This window comes from Nicotiana attenuata, chromosome 7, assembly GCF_001879085.1.
Source record: "Nicotiana attenuata strain UT chromosome 7, NIATTr2, whole genome shotgun sequence".
NCBI classification, from domain to species: domain Eukaryota; kingdom Viridiplantae; phylum Streptophyta; class Magnoliopsida; order Solanales; family Solanaceae; genus Nicotiana; species Nicotiana attenuata.
Window position 1 is genome coordinate 105,355,956 of NC_031995.1, and position 15,670 is coordinate 105,371,625.

Here is a 15,670-nt window from a genome sequence, read left to right on the forward strand (position 1 = left end):
ACCAAACGAATACGGGACGTGCAATTAATTGTCCACTAAAATAAAGACCCACTATCGGTAGTCCCTTTTAGTATACCGCAATATGTGTTTGATTCCATTCCAATGTCTTCTTGTGGGAGCAGAGCTATATCTTGCTAAGACATTAACTGAAAAAGTTATGTCAGGACTTGTAGTATTAGCAAGATACATTAGTGCACCAATTGCACTAAGATATGGTACTTCAGGACCAAGTAGCTTTTCATTCTCTTCTTGAGGTCGGAATGGATCCTTATTCACATCAAGTGATCGAACAACCATCAGAGTACTTAATGGATGTGCTCCATCCATGTAAAACTGTTTCAATACCTTTTCTATGTAGGCTGATTGATGAACAAAAATTTCCTTTGCCAAATGTTCAATTTGCAAACCGAGACATAATTTTTTCTTTCCGAGATCTTTCATCTCGAATTCTTTCTTTAAATAATCAATTGCCTTTTGGAGTTCTATCGGCACTAGGCCTTTGTGAAAATCCTTGTGCAACAAGGCGTGCCTTATATCTTTGTACCTCATTTTCTCATTCCTCTTGCGTACAAAGACCCATTTATAGCCAACAGGCTTAACACCATTAGGTATCTGGACTACAGGCCCAAAAACTTCACGTTTTTCAAGTGAATTCAACTTTGATTGGATTGCTTCTTGCCATTTTGGCCAATCACGTCTTTGTCGACATTCTCCAACAGATTGAGGTTCAAGATCCTCACTATCTTGCATAATGCTAGATGCAACATTATATGCAAAGACATAATCCACAACTATATCCAATCGATTCAAATTTGTCTCAATATCGATTGGATTTATTGATAGTTCCTTATTTTCTTAAGTCTCAGGCTCAGTGATTTCCTTATGAATCTCAGGATTGGTTAAATCGTGGATTTCTTCATGAGACTCTTTCGTAGTGTCATCTTGATCATTTGTTTTCCCTTTTCAAGGTTTTCGATCCTTAGAACCTCATGGTCTGCCACGTTTTAGGCGTGCTTTTGACTCATTAGCTATGACATTAGAAGATTGTCCAACAGGGACATCAATACGGATTGGAACATTCTCTGCAGGGATATGTGATTTGTTATCCTTTCAGATCCGTAAATGCATCTGGCATTTGATTTGCTATTTTTTGCAAATGCATAATCTTTTGCACCTCTTTTTCACAAATAGAGGTATGTGGATCAAGATGAGACAATGATGGATTTTTCCACAAAATTTCCCGTTTGGTTTCACCATTTTCCCCCCCTAATTTTGGGAAAAGTGTCTCATCGAATCGACAGTCTGCAAATCGTGAAGTAAACAAATACCCCGTTAATGTTTCGAGGTAGCGAATAATGGAGGGCGATTCAAACCCAACATATATTCCTAACCTTCTTTGGGAGCCATTTTGGTGCAATATGGCGGTGCTACAGGCACATATGCTGCACATTCAAAAATTCTTAAATGGGATATATTAGGTTCATGACCCAAAACTAATTGCAACGGAGAATAATTATGATAATTTATCGGTTTGAGACGAACTAGCATTGCTGCATGCAAAATGGCGTGACCCAAACAGAAGTGTGCAACCTCGTTTTCATGAGTAACGGTCTTGCTATCAATTGCAGGCGTTTAATTAAAGACTCTGCAAAGCCATTTTGAGTGTGAACATGAGCTACATGATGTTCCACTTTTATCTAATTGATAAGCAATAATCATTAAATGCTTGGGATGAATACTCAGCAGCATTATCAGGTCTAATAGACTTAATTGGATTATCGGAGAATTGGGCCCGTAATTATTTGTGCCATTAATTTTGCAAACGCGAGGTTGGGAGATGACAATAGGCACACATGAGACCATCTAGAAGATGCATCTATTAAGATCATAAAATATCTAAACGACCCTCTAGATGGGTGAATAGGTCCACAAATGTCCCCTTGTATACGTTCCAAAAACGGAGGGGACTCGATCCCAACCTTTGTTGGTGATGGTCTAATAATTAACTTGCCTTGATAACAAGAAGTGCAAGAAAATTCATTTTTTAAAAGAATTTTTAAATTCTTTAATGGATGCCCATTTGAGTTCTCTATAATCCGTTTTATCATAATTGATCCAGGGCGTCCCAATCGATCATGTCAAAGTACAAAAGTATTGGAATCGGTTACCTTTTGGTTTACAATAGAATGTGCCTTAATTGCACTAATTCTTGTCCAATACAGGCCACAAGATAAAGATGGGAACTTCTCAATAACCCTCTTTTGGCCAGAGACATTCTTGGTAATGATGAGATATTCAAGATTATTCTCATCTATCGTCTCAATATGATATCCATTTCGGCGGATATCTTTAAAACTCAACAAGTTCCTTTTGGACTTGGAGGAGAGCATCGCATTATCTATATAAGTATTGTTCCCTTGGGCAGAGTTATAGCAGCTCTTCCAAATCCTTCAATCAAATTACTACTACCAGAAATTTGTAGTAACATCTGCCTTACACATACTTAAATGAGAGAAATATTTTTTCTCTTTGAATATTGTATGCGTCGTACATGAATCAATTAAACAAATATTTTTACAATTGAACTTTGATCCAAGTTTGTTTTATGAGATATCCATATTTGCTTCCCATGGTTTGACATACAAAAGAAATATACGAAGAAATATTAGTATTTTCAGAGATAAAGGAAAAGTGACAAAGTGAAGTCAATAACTCAATAATGACTTATTCAATAAGTGTGATGATAATTTTCCGTAAGACACAATCTTTGATCGAACAACTTAATTAGAAAAATAAATACTGCGTTTTAATAAAATTTTTGTATAGTGTCAGTTGATTTAAAAGCTTTAGCAAATAGTTTCACGCTAGTCTATAAGACACTTTTTTCGTTTGCAAGTTTTCGTCCTTTTTTTTGTAATTTTTTTTTTCACGATTCTCAACTCCTAACATAAATTACAACTGATACTGACTATAAATTTTGACCATTCTCAAACTTTATTTAATGACAGATTATACTAATTCGACATACTAATTAAAACTACTACTCATGTAAACTACGATAATTACATGAAGTTTATTCACTAACTAATATGAATAAGCAAAATAAAATAAAATCAAACTACTCAATCTTCTTTTACCACAGATTCATCACCGATCAAGTGGTCTATTTTTCCATCAGGGCGCTCAAAGAAGTCTGCCACATCTAAGTGAGTGATGTCAAATTCATTGTCATAGACAAAATTAACTTCAGGACCTTTATTCTTTAGAGATGCTTGATAAAGCTCAACCAAATGTCTTGGTGTACGACAAATATTTGCCCAATGCCCTTTTCCACCGCAACGATAACATTCAGTTTCTGAACCATTTGCCTTTGGCTTCTCATCTTTCCCTTTCCACTTTTGGTGGTTATTTTTCTTTGGGGGGTGGGGGGTGGGGAGGGGTGATTTACACCATGAAAATTTCTTCCTTGTCTACGGCCACGGCCACGACCACGATCACGATCACGAATAGGGCCATGGCCTTTTCCACGCTTAGCATAATGGGAATACACCTCATCCACTTCAGGCAATGGTATAGACCCAATGGGTCGATTTTCGTGATTTCTCATGAGTAAGTCATTGTTTCGTTCAGCCACTAGGAGAAGAGAAATCAACTTAGAGTACTTCTTGAAACCTTTCTCTCTGTACTGCTGTTGCAGGACCATATTGGAGGCATGAAACGTTGTAAACATTTTTTCAAGCATATCATAGTCAGTGATAGTATCTCCACAGAGTTTCAATTTAGAAGTAATTATGAACATCGCTAAATTATATTCAGAAACAGACTTAAAGTCTTGGAGCCTCAGATGAGCCCAATCATATCGTGCTTGTGGAAGAGTGACCAACTTTTAAGTTGTCATATCTTTCCTTTAAGCCATTTCACAAAACAAGTGGATCTTTGACTGTGAGATATTCTATTTTCTGTCCTTCATGAAGGTGATGGCGCAAGAAAATCAAGGCCTTAGCAGTCTTGGGTGGATGCTTTAGTTTTGTCTTTAATGGCGTCTCCAAGACCCATTGCATCTAAATAGATTTCAGCATCCAACACCTATGTCATATAGTTCTTGCCCGAAATTTCAAGGGCAACGAACTTTCTTTTCATAATATCAGTCATAATTAAAAGAAGAGACAAGTAATACCTTAGTCTTCTCAAAGAGCTTCTTGAGACGGTAGAGTCTCGTGCTGATAACATGTAATAAAACAATAAAAGTAGAAGAACAATATTGCAGAGAAAGAGGAGTGATTTTATTTTGTGTCTCACACAACTATTTCAGAAGGGTTAATCTTTTAAAATGCATCTCTTTCCTATGTTTTCCAACTTTTCTTCATTCACTTGCTTCCAACCTGTAGAAATTGTTTTTGCTTTGTACTGCTAGTCACAATCACCAAAAATTAGAGTGATTTTATTTTGTGTCTCACACAACTTGTACTAACTAGTGTCAGTTTTGTGAGACACAAAATAAAATCGCTCTTAGTGTCAGTGGTGTGAGACACAAAATAAAATTACTCTAATTTTTGGTGATTGTGACTAGCAGTACAAAGCAAAAACAATGTCTACATGTTGGAAGCAAGTGAATGAAGAAAAGTTGGAAAACATAGGAAAGAGGTGGATTTTAAAAGACTAACCCTTCTGTAATAAATTATCAGTGATTATATTCACAGATATTTATAATGCTTGGGGAAGCTTTTCACAGTTAAGGATAACCAAATTAGCATACCAGAAAAAAGACAAAGAAATAAAGAAAATATCGAAGTTTGTTATCACACATATCTTTTATAGTTTACGAGATTGTTCAAGCTATTATTGTGAAAATTGATTACTACAAATATCATTAAAAAAATTCATCTTTTGAACAGAAGAAAGCAAGAGGTGCCATTTGGTTTCTGCAATTACATAGATTTATTTCTATTTTACATAAAATATAAATATCTCAATTGTTTATTCTCCCTTAAACGATGTTTTACATCATCATTGAACCAAAAAAAAGCAAGCAAGAGGTGCCACTAGTTTCTGCTATTACATAGATTAAAATCTATTTGCATAAATATCTCAATGACTCCTCCTCGTAACGGAATGTGATTTCACCCAAAGTTCAACTGAAAATTAAAGAAATTCGCCATCCTAGAGCCAAGAAGAAAGATGTCCCAGTAAAACATGAGATCAATCAAGCGGGCAGAAACTACATATATATTGATGAAACAATAAAGGAACATTATCTATTGGAAGTCTGCAGAAAACATCCCTCAGAACAGAAAACAAAATTTAGAATACTAACATTTCATAATAGAAAACTAGCAAGTAGAACACCAAAACAAGGGAGCATGACATCTAAACAATCAAGCCTCAACCCTCTCAGGAGCTGGTGCCTCCTCAGTGGGGTAGACAATAACCTTATTGGCAGGTTTAGACAAGATATCAGCATACTCTTGGAAAGGAGATTTGGTGAAGCGAGTCTCCTTCCAGAAGTCTGGAGTCAAGAACCCATAAGTCTTCATCAAACAATCAAATGTAGCCTGCACATACAAAGAATGTCATTAAGAGACAGGAAAGAATCCAAAGCTTGCAAGGATGTTAGGCTTCGAAGATAAATTGGAAAGCTAGGGCGAAATAGCCCTCTCTATACTGAATGGATCCAGTATTTAGAACTGGTGGTGGGAACTGAATGAAATCAAAGGGGGCCTTGCGAGTAAGATGGTAGTGGGCGAAATTATATGAATTGAATGGGACTTCAGCTTCGTCATTAAGGTGGAGTGGACAAGGCAGAGAAGACAGGTGAACACAAGCTCCTATGGCTGAACACATTTAAGCTTCAGTTAATTGGGAAGTACAAAATGATCCTTCTGCTTGTGAATTTAATTTCCTCTTGTATTATGTCAAGCATGTACTATTACTCCATAACTGAGGGTAATATAATTCTTAAAATAATCTAAATTTAGCATATTTTCTATTTAAAGAGACCAAAAACACACATTTCTATTGCCTATTGATACTAATTTCTACCCTGTTCTACAAACTCTCGCTTTTAATTCCTGAAATTTGGAATTTTGAGGACAATAATTGACTATCAAACAGGATGCAAAAAGCAGGGAGTACTTAGTTTTGGTTTTAAGCAACAAGATACACAACAGTTATGAAATAGATATACTTTTTTTGGTTCAATCACAAAGTTGAACAACCAATTGCATCAATTCTTACACTATAAGATCACTACATGTACTAAACATATAATCATGTAACAGAATCTTAATACAATTGAAAAGAAGATAGTAGCAAGATTATTTAAATAGATCGAACCTTAACGAAGTTGCCGAGGGTTTTGGTGGATCCACGAGAAGAGGTGAAGACATCCTCAATACCAGCAAACTGAAGCACCTTCTTAGGAACACGAGCAGCCACAATACCAGCACCACGAGGAGCAGGCACCATCCTCACTGTAACTGACCCACATTTCCCAGTTACCTTACACGGCACTGTGTGTGGCTTTCCGATCTTGTTACCCCAGTATCCTCTCCTCACTGGAATCACTGATAACTTAGCCAATATAATTGCGCCACGTATAGCAGTCGCCACTTCCTTCGAGCACTTCACCCCCAAACCGACGTGACCGTTCCCATCACCGACGACAACGAAGGCCTTGAACCGGGTTCTCTGACCGGCACGGGTCTGTTTCTGAACCGGCATGATTTTCATCACCTCGTCCTTTAAAGATGGTCCGATGAGTGTATCGATGATTTGGAACTCCTTAATAGGGAGTGAGTGGAGGTAGATTTGCTCCAGTGAACGGATTTTATTGTCTTTCACGAGCCTTCCGAGCTTTGTGACTGGGACCCATTTCTCCTCCTCTGTCTCACGGCGGGGACGACGGCCACCACGGCCGCGTCCGCCGCGGTCTCCGCCTCTTCCACCACGTCCACCGAAGCCACGGCCAAAGCCTCCTCTCTCTCCTCCTCTCTCAGCCATGATTGTTTGCTGTCAACGGCTAGGGTTTTAGTAAATACAGAGGAAGTATGAAAATGCAGAATAAGGGGTTGGTTTATAAGGGCTAGGGTTTGTTGATGCGGTGTAATTGGGCTTGAGAGTAAGCTGATTGTGACCCATATAGAAGGGCAAGTTTGGCCCAGAGCATGGTATAGATTTGTAGGAAGGTGATTATGCATAACACTAAGAAAGGAAATTCGTAATTATATTTTAATTTTATAACTAATCTATAATAAGAGAACAATTATTTTAAAGAAAAAATTACAAGAAAACACACATGGCTTCACACCATAATAAAAAATGGCCCATGTTTTTAAGTTTTACCCAACCTAGCCCATACATGTTTTGAAAGCACTAGCAAATTCAAAACTTGTGTTCTTACAACCATTGCTTCTAAAAGTTATAGAGTTAAATATGTGTTCTCACAAACATTGCTTTCACACTCTCTTGTTTTCACATCTTCTACATATGCTTCAAAGGGCCGTCCGCCATTGCTGCTTCTTACCCTGTGTCACCTGATTGCAATGTAAGAAAATTGAAGAGTAGAAGTCCACCATTGAAGGTCATTCAAAGCTTTGCTTTCGAAAAATAGGATTTTTTGAGTTTGTTAATTGTTTGGATTGGGTGTTGTTCCAATTGATTGAAAATATCAAAAGGAGTTCAAAATTTAAATCTGAAGTGATTTGGAGTAGATTTGAGCAAAATTTTGACTTAAATTTTAGAAAAGATGCAAGGAAGAAGACGAAGTCAGTTTTTTGTATAATTATGTATAATCTTGTATAATAGTGTATATAAGTGAATAAACACATCTTATACACTTTTATACAAGCGTCTGTAGACGAACTTCTTCCACGATTTTCAGTTGCAATTCTTGTTCAAAACCAGTCCAAATCTTCATTAAATGACTTCAAATTTTATATACAACCTCCTTATACTATTTCTAACAAGTCTAAATAACACCCACTCCAAATTTCTCACAAAATCAAATTCGAAATTTAAACCCACATGTTTAAGCTTGTTAAAAATTTAATTTTCACCATCCAAATGGATTTGGTTTGTTGAACTAATATTTGAGTCGCAATTACTGATTCGAAAATTAATTTAAAATCTTGAGCAATCTTTTTTAAAAATTAAATAGTAATTACTAGAACCTATTGGAATTGGATGTTAAATCTTAGCCTATTATTTTTGTGCTAGTTGATTGTAAATTAAAATATGGGCTATAAAATTGAAAAGCAGGGATCTCGGTTGTTCTTATGTGAAATTTTTCCTATTTTAAAATAAAATAAGAGATTAACAAGCTCTATTAGCCTAGTTGGTTAGAGCACTCGTTTAGTAAGCGAAGGTCTTGAGTTTGATTCTTAATGAGAGCATTCATACAGTTTATTCCTAATCTAATATGACTAATCAATTAGTAATCCAGTATTACTAATTAAAAATAATTAGTACTTTTTAATGCGAAAATAAAATTTGGACAAAAACTCCTAATCCAGGAAAGGCATTGCAGTTCAGTCCCCATGATTTATTCCTAACGTTGTAAAGTTCTCTACATGCGAAACTCCAACATTGTATGGCACTTTAAAGGTAAAAGTCCAACACTTTTTGCTTAAAGTAGTTATATTCTGTAGAACTATCTTGATTTATAACTTTATATTACTTATTCCAACTAACACTTAGACATAATTATTAATCTTTAGTATTCAGAAAATTTCACCAAACACTCTTTGATTTAATAATAATAATATTATTTTTTAATTTTTTAATTTTTTTTTAACTTGCGTACCAAAATCGAAAAATTTATTTTAGGATAACAATTTTCAAATAAACATATTACTAGTATTAGTACCCGCGCAGATGCGCACACTAATCATGTCAAATATTTAAGTTATTTGAATTGTATGTAAATAATCTTAAAATTTACACTTTCTCAGTAAATATAGATAATCATTGGATATTAACTACATGAAAAAGATTAATCATTTCTTCTATATATATTTTTTTATATCATTCTTGCCAGTGTCATTGGATCCTAAAAATAGTCAGGAAGCAAAATAATAACTCATATTTATGGCAAAACAATCAAATGTTGAGACAATGAATGACTCTTTCGATAAGACTTAACCCTTTTACTAATACTTGAACTCTTATTTGGTGTGTTGATATCTCTTAAAAAATATTTCTTTCTTAAAATTTCAGTTTCTAAAACATGATTTTTCAATAATAATTATTTTTATAATAATGTAATTGAAAATATTATTTTTAATTCAAAACTCATTTTAGTTGGCTATCTANTCTAAACACAACTTTCCTAAACGTAGGACGTGCAAAAAAACGAAAAAGGGAAAGTTACTAAGAACATTGTTAAGTTTTTTACTTACTAAAGAAAGAATGTGGGAACGTAGAAGAAAGAATGCATCAACAGCAACGAGCTCAACTTGGACAGGAGCATAAACGGTTGTGGGTTGATCTTGATTCACAGCAACAGGCTCAACTTGAGCAAGAGCATCAGCAGATGTGGTTTCAACCTGGCATGTGGCAGTAGGTTCAATTGGGCTTGAAGAAGATGTGATACCCGTATGAGCTTCAACCACGGGAGCTTCAATCACGGGAGAAGGAAAGTCCTGTATTTGCTGAGCTTGTTCAATGGTTTCATTAACCTTAGCTAATTCTGACTCCAGGTCGAAGTTTTCTTTACCAGCTTCAATTAGGGTATCACGACGTGAATTCAAAAAAGCCCAACTTACCTCAACATCAAATTTTTCTTCAAGGATCTCATAATCCTTTTCCCAAGCAGCCACCTCATTCTTGAGCTCTTCATTTTCGGCCAAAGCGGAGTTATAAGAAGCTTGAAGAGAAACATGAGAGCTCTCTAACGCACGTACCTTATCAGCAGAGACTCGAAGCTCTTCTTGTGCTTGAGTTAGTTTTTGCACGAGCTCTCCAACCTAAACTTCTTTTTGATTCAGCAGAGCCTTCAACGCCCTGTTCTCTTCGCTAGCCTTGGACAGCTGTTCTGAAAAAGAGGATTCAAGGCGTTTTTTTTCTTTTTCTGCTTGGTTTAAGGAAGCCTTGATAACCGCTAGCTCCGAAGTTAATGCTCGCACCTGCTGCTCTAAGGTACTCTTGCTCTCTTGTAAATCCTCCATGTCAATTTGAGAACTGTCATATTGTTCCTTCCAATTGATTTGTCACGACCTGGATTTCCCACCCTCGGGAGTCGTGATGGCGCCTACTCGTAGAATCTAGGCAAGCCAATTTAATTACCTTTCGTTTATAACGTAGTCCCTTTTATCAATTTATGGCATCAATATCAAAATAACAAAATTTAATAGTAGCGGAAGTCTTAATTATAGAAACTGAATCAAAATGCGGAATAGTCAATACAAGCCTCTACCCAAGAATGGTGTCACAATACTCACGAACTGCTAAGAAATACTAAATACAAATGTCTGAAAGAACACATAAGCTGTTTGTCTCGAATACAAGGAGGCAACAGACTAAAAAGAGAGAATAAGGGAGACACCGGGCCTGCGGACGCCTGCAAGGCTACCTCGGGTCTCGCTGGAATGAAGGCCTGCTCCCGTACTAATGCTGCTGCTGCTGCTGCTCGAAACCTGGACCTGTGCAAATAGCACAGAGTGTATCATCAGCACAACCGACCCCATGTGCTGGTAAGTGTCTAGCCTAACCCCGGCGAAGTAGTGACGAGGCTAGACTGGACTACCACATAAACCTGTACCATTATATATATACAGCGGAAATCGAAAATACAAAACAAGTGAACAATATGGGAGGGGGAGCATGCTGTGGGGAGATAACAATATAAATAGTAAATTCAGAATAACAATCTAAGGGCAGCTTGGAATTTACAGCGGACAAGAAACAAATACCCAAATAAACACACTTGTATCAATAATTATTGCGGCGCGCAACCCGATCCCAATATATAACAATACTGTTACGGCGTGCAACCCGATCCATAAATATCATTGTTGCGGCGTGCAACCCGATCCATAACATTTAACATTGTTGCGGTGTACAATCCGATCCACATCATTTAACATTGTTGCGGCACGCAACCCGATCTACAAATATCATTCAATGCACGGCATCACCGTTCGTGCTTTAACACTCTTCCGCACCCAATCAACAATCATAGACAAAGGTAAGGGAAATAATAAAACAAGAATAGAAGCCCCGGCAAGGGTACACAAACCAACAAATAAAAACCCGGCAAGGGTACAACATCAATAATCACAACGTCCCGGCAAGGGAATAAATCATTAACTCTTCTCTTTCTTTCACTTTCATCTCATATTTCACATTATCACTTGAGCCCAAGCTCCAAGGAATTACTTATCTCATATACCTTCCCAATTTGTATTTCAAGCCGAGCCAATGCTCCACGAAATTCCAAGATTACAATTTCTTTCCCAAGGTTTTTACAACATATAGGAGTCATCAATTAAACATGGAAGGCATAACAACAACCAAACTATCCGCAAATAAGGACTCATGGTCATGCTAGACACCAATGTATAGATACTCGTCACATGCCTATACATCGTACTCGATCAATTAGCAAGTAGCAAACAAGACTCAACTCCTATTCCCTCAAGCTAGGGTTAAACCAAACACTTACCTCGATGCCTTGAACTCAACTCAAGCCTCAACTATGGCTTTACCCCGTAATTCCACCTCCAATCCGCTCGAATCTAGCCACAAATTACTTAATTACATTAATAAACACTAAATGAATCAATTTGAATGCATAAAAATGAATTTCCCAAAGTTTTTCCCAAAAATTCTGAAATCGCGCCCCGGGCCCACGTGGTCAAAACCCGAGGTTCGAACCAAAACCTGGTTACCCATTCCCCCACGAACTCAAATATGTAATTTGTTTTGAAATCGGACCTCAAATTGAGGTCCAAACCCCCAATTTTTGAAAAACCTAGGTTCTACCCAAAACCCCCAATTTCACCCATGGAAATCCTTGATTTTAAGTGGAAAACATGTTAAATGATGTTAATGATTGAAGGAAATGAGTAAAAATCAACTTACAAATGATTTGGAAGAAGTCTTGCTCTTGGAAAATTGCCTAAGGGGTTGTGTTTTGAAAATGGGGTGAAAAATGATTCAAAATTCGACTAAGTATGGAAAAATGCAGGTTGCAGATATGGGAATTGCGAACTGGGGTTCGCAATTGCGAACCCCGACCAAATATGGGAAATGCGAACATGCGAACCCTTATGAAAAACCCAGACTTCGCATTCGCGAGCAAAAAGTCGCATTTGCGAACCAAACGGTCGCATTTGCGACCCAAGGCAGGATTCCCCCTCCTCGCATTTGTGATCAAAGGCTCGAATTTGCGAGAACTTCTTCGCAAATGCGAAGATACCAGAACTGAAGATACCAGATTTTTTCAAAAATGCAAAAATGCAATCTGACACCTATCCAAAACTCACCCGAGTCCTTGGGGCTCCAAACCAAATATGCACACAACCTCATTAACATCCTACGGACTTACTCGTGCGATCAAATCGCCAAAATAACATCAAAAACAACGGATCAAGCCTCAAAACTCATGATTTCTTCCAAATTTTCATAAAACATTAATTTTTCATTTTAAGTCCGAAACACGTCAAATGACGTCCGATTTCAACCAAACTTTACCGAAAGCGTTTAAACCACATATAAGACTTGTATTGGGCGCCGAAACTAAAATACGGGGCCGATACCACAGTCTTTTAATCAAATTTCATTTTCATTTTCCTTAATCATTTCCAGAAAACAATTTCACACAAAAATTCATTTCTCGGGCTTGGGACCTCGGAATTCGATTCTGGGCATACGCCCAAGTCCCATATTTTCCTGCGGACCCTCCGGGACCGTCAAATTACGGGTCCGGGTCCGTTTACCCAAAATGTTGACCGAAGTCAAATTTATTCAATTTAATATCAAAATTTAGCATTTTTCTCACAAAATTCATATTTAAGCTTTCCGGCTACATGCCCGGCTGCGCACGCAAATCGAGGAAACCCCAAATGAGGTTTTCAAGGCCTCGAAAGCACGGAATGAATAAGAAAACAGGTGATGACCCTTTGGATCGTCACAATTTCACTATAAAAGGGTGAGTTTTAATAAAAATTAACTACATATGAACTTTAATTATATTTTTAGTCTTTGGTTAAAATTATTTCATATTTTTCTTTTGGCTTTATCTAATCAGCCTAAATAAGTGCTCACCCGACCACTTAAATTTAAAAATTGAATGATATGTAATTTATATGTAATCCATATATAATATGTGTATAATCGTGTGTAGTCGGTAGTGTAGACAATTAAAGTTTTATTAAATTTGAATCCACAAGTAATTTGGATTTTATCATATATTAAATACATATTAGTCCAGATGATACTATGAGCTAGAATAATCGGGTTGATTATTTAAATCCAAAATAAATTAATTTAAATAAAAGTCCAATGTATTATTGGGCTAGCCCGTCAGTTGGTCTTCTATCAAATAGACCGGCCCATAAGCTTCAAGCCCAATGATCCACTAGGGTTTTCTTGGAGATTACTCCACCCCACACTGTGACGACCCAAAGGGTCATCACCTATTTCCTCATCCATTCCGTGCTTCCGAGGCCTTAAAACCTCATTTTTCACTTGCCTCGATTTGCGTGCGAAGTCCGGGCGCGTAGCCGAAAAGCTTTTATGTTGAAATATGTGAATTCTGTGAAAAATTTGAAGAATTTTGATATTAATATGATTATAGTTGACTTTGGTCAACATTTTTGGTAAACGGACCCGGACCCGAGATTGGACAGTCCCGGAAGGTCCGTAGAAAAATATGGGACTCGGGCATGTGCCCGGAATCGAATTTCGAGGTCTAGAGCCCGAGATATGAATTTTTCCGTGAAATTGTTTTTCTGAAATTATTAAGAAAAATGGAAATGAAAATTGATTAAAAGACTATGGTATCGGGCTCGTATTTTGGTTCCGACGCCCGGTACAAGTCTTAAATATGTATTAAGCGCTTTCTGTAAAGTTTGGCCGAAATCGGACGTCGTTTGACGTGTTTCGTACTATGAGTTCAAAGCTTGAAAGGTTATGAAGTTTAGAAGAAGAATCATGTGTTTTGAGGCTTGATTCGATGATTTTGATGTTATTTTGGCGATGTGATCGCACGAGCAAGTCCGTAGGATGTTTTCGAGGTTGTGTACATGTTTGGTTTGGAGCCCCGAGGGCTCGGGTGAGTTTTGGATAGGCATCGGATTGCATTTCCTCATTTTTGAAAAGCTGGTATTCCCCAGTTCTGGTATCTTCGCATTTGCGAAGAAGTACTCGCAAATGCGGCAACTCGATCGCAAATGCGAAGAAGGGGAAGTCTGGGCCGGATCGCAAATGCGATCATTCCTTCGCAAATGCGAAGAGGGGGAAAATGGGCTGGGGTCGCAAATGCGACGCCCATGCTCGCAAATGCGAGAGGGCCCAGATCGCAAAAGCGATCGATACTTCGCAAATGCGAAGTCTGTGCCCAGGCCCAGTGTTCGCAAATGCGAACCAAGGATCGCAATTCCTAGCCCTGTCTTGTTCGCAAATGCGAACCAAGGCTCGCAATTCCCATATCCGAGGCCCAGCAAATTTTATACTTAGTCGAATTTTCATCACTTTTCACCATTCTTTCAAAACTCAAACACCATAGGCGATTTTTCAAGAGCAAGCTTCATCCCAAATCATTTGTAAGTTGATTTTCACTCAATTCTTTCAACTTTTAACATCATTAAACATGTTTTCCACTTGAAATCAAGGATTTTCATGGGTGAAATTGTGGTTTTTGGGTAGAACCTAGGTTTTTCCGTAAATTGGGGTGTTGGACCTCGATTAGAGGTCCGATTTCAAAACAAATTACATATTTGAGTTCGTGGGGGAATGGGTAACCGGATTTTGGTTCAAACCTCGAGTTTTGACCACGTGGGCCCGGGGGCGTTTTTGGAATTTTTGGAAAAAAACTTGGGAAATCCATTTTTATGCATTCAAATTGATTCATATAGTGTTTATTAAAGTAATTGAGCAAATTGTGATTAGATTCGAGCGAATTGGAGGTGGAACCGCGAGGTAAAGCAATAGTTGAGGATTAAGTGGATTTCAAGGCTTTGAGTTAAGTGTTTGGTTTAACTCTAGCTTGAGGGAATAGGAGTTGAGTCTTGTTGCTAATTGCTATGTGATCGAGTACGATGTATAGGCATGGTGACGAGTATCTATACATTGGTGTCTAGCATGACGGTGAGTCCTTATAATGTGATTATCATGAACTGATTGTGAAATTCATGTTTATTGGAGTATTTCTATATGTTGTGAATAACATGTGAATGGTGATATGATAATTTGATCCCTAGGAGCATTGGCTCGAATTGTGATATGAATATTGAAAGTATATGAAATGACTTGATTCATTGAGGAGCGTCGCCTCCAGTTGTAGAACGAATTGCGAAAGTATCAGTGATAATTGAACCTCTAGAGCATCTGCTCGAGTTGTGAAAAAGAATTGTGAAGTAAAAGCGAGAAAGAGGAGAGATCATTATGTTGCCCTCTTGGTGGGCTATTGTTGGGTTGTGATTCCTCTGCATTGTGTTCTTAACGGATACTA

General features: G+C 37.4%; 1 protein-coding gene across 1 annotated transcript; it reads right to left on the bottom strand.

Moving 5' to 3' along the window:
• Positions 5,230-7,041, bottom strand: LOC109229640 (40S ribosomal protein S2-3-like; the record flags this gene model as incomplete). Its single annotated transcript, XM_019395159.1, is given in 2 exon segments — positions 5,230-5,552; positions 6,334-7,041. Coding segments are annotated over 2 exon segments (843 nt in total). The 3' UTR covers positions 5,230-5,375.